We start from the raw sequence: 8,715 nt of genomic DNA on the forward strand, positions 1-8,715 counted from the left end.
ATAAATTGATTTTTTTTTATTTTTGGCTCTTTTTTAAATAAAAAAACATACAAATACCATATAATTGGTCTTTTTTGTAAGAACAAATATATATACACCATAATAATTAAAATACTAAAAGATACCTAATGTTAGAATTTAGTTTTAAGGTTATATATATACCCTTCGGTTTATTTCAACTTTGATTAATTTTTCAAATAAAAAACTAATTCAAACCAATACTTTTTTGTTTTCTCCAAATACAAACTAGTGTGTCCAATTTTATACTAAGAAAATCAAACCAAAACATTGGATCGGTTTTTGATTTTTCGATTTTGTGTTACACTCCTAATAGAGACTATCCATAAGATATTTATCAACTCGTATGAACTATTTATGAAATCTTATTAAATTATAATTTATAACAACTAGATTAACTTATTCTCAAAAAAAGAAAAGAAAAGGAGAAAAAAATGAAAACTTTTTCAAAACTATGAAGACTAAAGGCGTGACTATGAGGATTACTAGGGAAACCCATTTCAAACCAACTTTTAGTCTTTCGAAAAGGAATAAAATAATATAATATAAATTTTAAAAATTCCGTTGCCGGGACTTGAACCCGGGTCTTTCGGGTGAGAGCCGAATATCCTAACCAACTAGACTACAACGGATTTTATATTTAGAAACATAAAATATATTTTTTTAACGTTTTATTATCCCTGAAATTTCGTCATCTACAATTTTTTGAGCTATAATATAATGTTTTTTTTTTTTTTTTGGAACTATGTATCAAATATCATATTTTATTTCTCCTTTGAAATTTAAATAGGCCCTGTAGGTAGTAAAAAATCGAAAAATCAAAAAATTTTAAAAAAAATCATTGATTTGATTTTGTTTTTTAGTATAATATTAAATACCTTTAACTTGTATTTGGAGAAAACCCTTAATAAATAAATTTTAGGAGTTTTTTAAATATAAAAAATATTGAAAAATATTTATACTTTATAACAAAAATTCCAAAACTGCTTCTTTTTACTATAAAATTTAAATATTTTTTAGATATTTCTATTTATAAGTATTTTCCTAAACTTTAACGTTAGATATCTTGTAGTATTTTAATTATTATGGTGTGTATATATTTTTTGTTTAGAAAAATGACCGATTATTGTGGGCGTGTATGATTTTTATTTAGAAAAGTGCCAAGAAGAAAAAATAAAAATGTCCAATCTAAATCTATTAAAAAGAAATAGACCCAATTTTAGTTTAAACTTAGTCAAAAATGACCAACTCAAAATAAAAATTTGGAAGAAAAAAGAAAATGTCAAAAATCAAGAATAAACTACACCAAATAAAAGCAATCCATTGATTATGTTTTTTTTATTGAACATCAATCTGGATCCTCTCTTTAAAAAATTGATTGGTTTGATTTAATTCTTAGTTGGATCGATAAAATCAAACTGACTATCATCCCTACATTTTATATATTGAAATTTGAATAGTTTCTACTTTAATGAAATCTCAATCTAATAAATATCCATTAACGGTTTATATGATAAAGACAAAGCCAATCGATTCGAATAATATCACGATTTATTATCTTTTGGAATTTGATTATTATAATGAAATTATTATTTCAATTCAAAGTATCTCCCGTCATTTTGTCTTTTATATATAAGTTAGTAAAATACGTATGGATATATTTAGATTTAAATATTACTATGTTCCGTGTATTTTTTACTTTGATTCATTTTAATCTCTATTTTTAATAGATCAAAAGTGATGAATTTAATAAACAAATGCTAATCTGATTTTATTGAAGTGAAGAATGTAATTGATGAGATCGATGCGTTTGAAAAATGTCTCTTACTTTTTTTTTGCCTTCGTTTGGTAGCTCGTCATGCTACTGGATTCTCTAATTTGTTTGATTTTTATTTGTTTCTTCTAATTCGGAAGTTAATAGAAAAATCTGAGTTGCTAACTTTCCTAACTGAATGCATGATATGTTTTTTGTGGACCTTTGTGTCCGCTGCCCCCTTGATTTCGCTTTCTTGTGTATGTTGGCCATTTTGATTACTATTTGTCAAATTTTGATATTAATTTTATGCATAATAATGGAAATTCTTTAATAAAAAGTTATGGCTACATTTTAAAAATATATCGAATAAAGTGTGAGATGCCAAAATTTTAATCGAAAAAAGAAATATATATGAAAATAAAGTGGCAAAAATAGTCACATTTTAATGATACAGAGACAAAAAAAAAATGGACATTTTGAAGTACAAAACCTAAATAATCTAAAACTTATAAAAACTAAACTGAATGTTTCAAAACTATAGGAACCAAAGATCAAGGTAGCATTTCAGCCAATTATTTTTTATTTTTTATTTTTTATTTTTTAAGAAAATACTTCATTAGAACATGTCACTAATAATATTATTTAACCATTAATAATTCTTAATATTTTAAATTAACATATAATCAAGACTTATCACTAAAATAATGTAAATTAATTAATTATAACCTAAAAGCCATTCAGAATCAAAAGAACGATATTTGTAAAATCAACAAAATACTTATCGACAAAAGTGAGTTTACCTCAACAGTAATCAGTATCTACTCCCTCCTTTAAATGTTACTTTCACTCTTTTACTTTAAATTTTAGTTTATTTTTATCTCGATACTTTTAAGATATCAATATTGGTCACAATACTTTAAAGAAATGGTCATTTTGATCCTGATCAATTAACATAAATTTCATGTAAGGGTTACATTTTAAGAAATTTAATCATTGAATTGAATTAAGATAGATAAAATTTCAATCCAAAATTAAAGCATAAATGAAAATGAATGGATTAAGATTTCACATTCCAATAGTGAAGGGTGATAGGTTGATTCCAAAAGAAGTTAAAATAAAAAGAAATTTGAGGGTTTGATCCTTTAACTTGCATTGTTGATTACTTGTGTAGCTCAAAATTAGAAATACATGAACCATAATGAATTTAAAAAATGACAAATATAAATTTATATCCCTTAATTTCTGGTGGTATCAATTTAAACGGTAAATTAATAATTATATCAATTTAAATATATTTTAACTTTGAGGGCTATATTAAAACTTGCAATTTTATCAATTAAATCTCTAAATTTACACGAGAGAATCATTTAGACTCTCCATTAAGATTTATTTAAAAATTGTTCATTCAAACTACATTTGTTAATTTTGTTAAATCAAAATTTTCATATATAATTCTAGTAAAGACTCTAAAAAGCGATTCACTTGTAACAATTTATAAATTTAGTTGAAAAGGTTAAATTTTTTACATTATATTTTTCAAACAAATTTTGATAAAATATGTAAATTGATACACTTATGAAAGTTTAAGGTTTAAACTAATATATTTATAAATATTTAAGTTTTAAATTGATGCAATAATTACTTTAAAATCCAAATCAATGTAATTATAGTTTAGAGATTAAATTGATACAATTCAAACTTCAAGGGATATAAATTAATATTTATCCTAGAAAAATGTATGTACACATATATACACACATATAGCATTGATAGCCCTGTTGATAACAATTAACATTTTTTATTAAAAAAATTTAAAACAAAAAGATTAAAAAATAAATGTCAATTAATAAGTTTCCATTTTATGATTTAAAAAAAAAAGTTAAAATGTCTTATATTATATTTATTTGGTTTTATTACTATATGATAAAAATACCAATCCACCCTCATATCAATCCTATAGAAAGTAAAAATATCACTGAAAATATCTACATATCTAACGAAGGCAGACCCATTCTTGAAGAACAAATGAACGTACATTTCTTTTAATAGATTTACTAGCAATCCGTTATACCAAACAATAAAACGGTTAAGATTTTTTTCTAAATTACTTTTAACCGTCCCAAAATCAATCCAAACAATCCAAACATAGACTTGAGCACGCCTTTAAATAATGCACAACTTTCTACTAATTATTTTTCCTAGGTGAGTTGGAACAAAACTTGGTTGCCCGTTCTAGATACAACAATAATATCTTGTTTAAGATAAATCACAAAACTTAAGAATTTTCCTAGTCAAAAAGTCAGAACAGGGCCAAGAAATCTGATTATTTTGCAGAGAACCTTCCTTTACTTTTAAAATCAAATCAGACAAAGAAAGTAGAAAGTGAAGAGACAACAACCAAGGAAACACATTTAGTACTACAGAGAAGAGAACATCGCATTCTCATCCAGAGCATGATACCGCATTGAAAAAGAAACAGTGAAGAGAGAGGACCATGCCATGTATGACAAAATTTGAGAACTAAAATAATAATAATAATAAACCTCCTTCAACAAAAATCAAAATTGATGCATAACTTACGACCGTTCAAGACCATAACATCCAAGATTTACACTACATAGAAAGAGCATTTAGAGAAGGGAGTTTCAGAATCCTGTTGGTAATTGTAACTCAAAAATCCTGATCTGATTATCTCAAGAAAACTTAAAAATGTAGTGACAAAATAGGGATTTTTAAGTGGTAAAATTCTCACTTAGCACTCAATGATGGGAACTGCCCGGGATCTTCAATGGAGGGGGCTACCACATTCATTCTGTTGCTTCCGTTATTGAACCCACCTCTAGAGCCTCGTCCACGACCTCTACCACGACCACCGGGGTTGTAGTACCTCTCGCCTTCCGCAGGCTTCAGGAACTCAGTTATAGTCACAGACTAGAAATAATGCAGTTACTTCAATTAGATAAGATATATATATATATAAAGTACAGAAAGAACATGAGTTGCAGATATTTCACTCACTACAATCGCCATGGCTAGTATTAAACCACAGAAACAACAAACACCTCTAGAAATATCTTATACACAATAGAGTATGTGCTCATATAAAAAATAAGAAAACTGAATCCCATAACATTAGATTACAGAAATCAAGGACGCAGTTGAACACGACAAGGTCGTTCTACATGTTATATACTCTATAAGCAAACAATAAGAGACTAAAACTAACAGGTGAACAGAGGGGCTCAGATCATCTTCTGTATATTGCATACAATGTAACATGTTATATACTCTATACAAGCAAGAATAAGGCAACAATTACTTGGAAGTAACAAAACAGCAATTTAGGTTAATTTCTTATATTTATAGTTTCATTAAGATTGACCAGAAATGAGTTCTCGAAGAACAATACATACTTTCTTAGCTTTCTCCTCCTTGTCAGCACTGTCCTTGCGCTTATCCTTGTCGGTACCCTGACCAAAAAAAATTTGTAGGGTTAACAACAAAACGAGAGCTAAAAATGTAATTGTCATGGTAACAGGAGATAAGCTCTCACCAACTTAGCAAAGATTTCATCATTGGTTTTCTTGCTGGAAAGCTGCTGCATGTTCTCTAGTTCCTCATCCACCTCGGCCTTCCTCACCTCAGTCTTTGCCAGCAGTTTCCTACTCTCTTCACGGAGCTTCTCATACTCTTTGAGGGTCATCTCCTGTAAGAATGTGGCAGATGTGATTATATAGCTAATTGACATGACAGACTAAACCATATATCAATATGAAAAAAATAAGAGTTCTTACCTTATCCTCAGGCTCCTTCTCTTCTGGTTCCTTCACAGCTTCCTCAGCTTTGTTGTTATCATCGACAACTCCATCCTCTCCCAATTGTTGTTCGGGAGCAACATTCTTCTCATTTTCAGCAACAGGCTCTTCCACATCCCTTATATCCATAAGTCCAAGTAAATATCAGAGCTATATCATCAAATCAGTTAATGTGTCAAAATTGGACAAGTGAACTTACGGGGCACTTTCATCACCAGGAGCTCCCCAGTTTCTACGGCCAGCCCCATCACGCTTAAATTCATTTCTGAAATCAAAACAACGAGTATAGGGTAAGATAACTATAGAAAAATATTTTCATAAATTGATCAAACTTGAAACTGGGTATCCCAGTAAAGCATATACTAACCCGCGTCCAGTTCCACTGCGGCGTTCATATACTCTTCGGGGTCGGTCACTTTCTTCTGCTTCACCATTGCTGAAGCCTCCACGACGAGGACCACGGAAAGAGCCACGGGGACCACCATAACCACGCCTTTCAGCTGCCTTTTCACCATCCTCAGGAGCCTGGTAACGATCAGAGAATCCATTCCTGCCACCATTTTCATTGTTGGCCGAGTCTCTATTGAATCCTCCACCACCACCACGCCCTCGCCCATAGCCACGTCCACCTCCACGACCACGGCTATTTTCATTCTTTGACTCCCTCACTGGTCATAAATAAAAAATGATATTAATACACAAAGTTAGGTCACGTCAAAGAAAATCACAGCCATATTAATAAGAAAAAGAAAAAGAGCTCAACCAGATAACATTCACAAATAACCAGCTTCCTAAACTTTTTAACATTCATAATGATACAATCAGCATCAAGATTTTAACTTTCAACATTTTACTAATAAAAAGGAACTGCAATTTGACTTCTTATGCCAGCACCTCTTCAGATGTACCTGCTCCTCTCAAGGCAGTTATATAGCATGGGAAATTGAAGTTCGATAATCCAATTAAGGAAGCATAAAGGACCTTCTAACTTTATAAAATTTACTCCATTATCAGATTTTAAATATTTCAATCCCATTATAAAATTTGTTCAAACTTCTAACTTTATGTTATCATTTACAAAAAGATCGTCATATGACAGATTTTTTTTTTCAAAAAAATCATCATCAATACACTTATATTCACATTAAAATTACTGGACAAGTGGTTTTAACAGCAGAAGGAAGAACAAAATTCAGCTTTACCATTCAATCGCAGGCAGAAAAGCACCATGCATTACCTTAGCCAATCAGTTCAATTCAAAAAAGAATAAATAACAATCAAAAGAACTACAGAAGGACTTCACAGTACATCAAGTCAAGCATCAATACAAAGTAAACTCATTACCAAAAGTCTCAAAAAGGGCAAACACAATATCGATGGCAAAATAATAGGCAAACGGATTGAAAAGTTAATTGTTTCAACTTCACATTCAAACAAATCACAAAATAGGAAAACAAACGAACAAACAAACAAGAGTACAAGTCAAGGAAGAAAACCCACCAGCCTGAGCAGGAGGGAGCGGCTTGGAAGGAAGCTTAGCCGGTTTGGCAGGCAGAACCGGAGCAGGGGCTTTCTTAGACGGGAGCGCCGGAGCGGGCCGGTGAGCAGAAGCAAGCTGATTAGGGTCCTCGTTGTCGTCGTCGACCAAGAGATCAAAAGGGTTCATGGTTGCCATATCCGTTCAACCTAGAACTTGCAACTGACACCCAGACGACGAACTGCGAAGTGAAAAGCAACCCCACAAACGAAAACTTTCTCAGAAATTACTGAGATCCATGAAGAACAGCCGATTGAAGATAGCAGATTGAGTTTAAGAAAGAAACCAGTGAGAGGAAAAGAGTGTGAAAGTCAGAGAAATTGAACAATTGGGTGAAAGAAAACCCTAGCCACTGCGGCAGAGAGATGAGGTTCGAATAAACCCAAACTTAAAAACCCTAATGGGTTTTGATTCTCTGCAGTTGATTTCACTTAAAATCAATCAGATGCTTATTTGCTTTACACGTGTAACGTTCTCAATGGCTTTACATTATTATAATCATATCAAGAAAAGAATCTAGTTACTTTATTTCTAATTGTCCAATTTTATCATTTTTGTAAATAATAGTAAAAATGTTGTAATTTTTGTAAATATGGTGAATAATTTATGTGTTATTTATATTTTAGTTTTTTTTAAGGTAAATTTGTAAAATATCTTTTTATTAAATAAATTCTCTTTTTTATTTTAATATTTCTTAATTTTAAAAAATTAAATATTATTTTGATCATTGGATTTACACTTTAAAAAAATATATTATTGATCTCAATAATCTAAAAAAAGTTTAATTTGATTGATGATAGAGTCGTTTTTATGAGATGAATAAACTTTTTAGTTATTTTAGTTAACAAATAAGTCTGGTCGGGCCAGTTTGGATTTTAGATTTTTAATATAATCAGATTTTTTCAATTAATTTGATTTTTTTTCTCTAAAAACATACTTCATTCAATTACTTTAAAAACCATAATTATTGAGAATGCAAGTAAAGAATTTTAATTTAAAAGGAAACAAACTTATAAATTGATGAAAACAAATTACCACAATGACGCTTAGTTATTGAAAATTCTCATCCTACAACTAATTTTTTAAATTTATCCACACTACCTATAATGGACTACGAGATTAAATTATTTTTTTTAAAAATGTCATTTTATCTATAATATTTACTTCATTCGGAAAAAAAATTTTAAAAATAACATTTTATTTTCTAATCTCTAATTCACGAAAAATATTTTTAAAAAAGTCATATTTAATTTTTAATAATCTCAACTTCTCTTTAAATAAAGGAATTAAAAAAAAATCATATCTTATCCTTTAATATCTTATTCACGATATTCTTTTTTTAATCTCATTTTATCTCTAATATAAATTTTAAAAAAAAAGTTAAAACCAAATCATATTTTATACTCTAATTTCTCATTCATAGTTTTTTTTAAAAAAAAAATCGCATTTTATCCCTACTAATCTCTACTTTACATTAAATTAAATAAAATAAAATAATGATTTGAGATAAAAAAAAATTATTTATAAATAGTTAATTTTAACCTCTCATTTATCATCAATTAACCTTTTTTTTTCATTTCTTTTATTCG

General features: G+C 29.1%; 1 protein-coding gene and 1 non-coding gene across 2 annotated transcripts; both read right to left on the reverse strand.

The window, feature by feature from the left end:
* Window positions 1-577: 577 nt before the first annotated feature.
* TRNAE-CUC (transfer RNA glutamic acid (anticodon CUC)) lies at window positions 578-650 on the reverse strand. The gene has a single exon. It is a non-coding gene; the product is annotated as a tRNA-Glu (tRNA).
* Window positions 651-4,321: 3,671 nt separating this feature from the next.
* Window positions 4,322-7,485, reverse strand: LOC120078671 (RGG repeats nuclear RNA binding protein A-like). Its single transcript, XM_039032969.2, has 7 exons — window positions 7,090-7,485; window positions 5,957-6,257; window positions 5,789-5,854; window positions 5,569-5,707; window positions 5,328-5,480; window positions 5,188-5,244; window positions 4,322-4,705 (listed from the first exon to the last, which is right to left on the reverse strand). The coding sequence occupies exons 1-7, from the start codon at window positions 7,262-7,264 to the stop codon at window positions 4,523-4,525; spliced, it is 1,074 nt and encodes a 357-aa protein (XP_038888897.2). The 5' UTR covers window positions 7,265-7,485; the 3' UTR covers window positions 4,322-4,522.
* Between the last annotated feature and the right edge of the window lie 1,230 nt (window positions 7,486-8,715).

The sequence above is a fragment of the Benincasa hispida genome, unplaced genomic scaffold (genome assembly GCF_027475165.1).
Source record: "Benincasa hispida cultivar pf3 unplaced genomic scaffold, pf3_genome.v1.1 HicScf1413, whole genome shotgun sequence".
In the NCBI taxonomy this organism is placed as follows: Eukaryota; Viridiplantae; Streptophyta; class Magnoliopsida; order Cucurbitales; family Cucurbitaceae; genus Benincasa; species Benincasa hispida.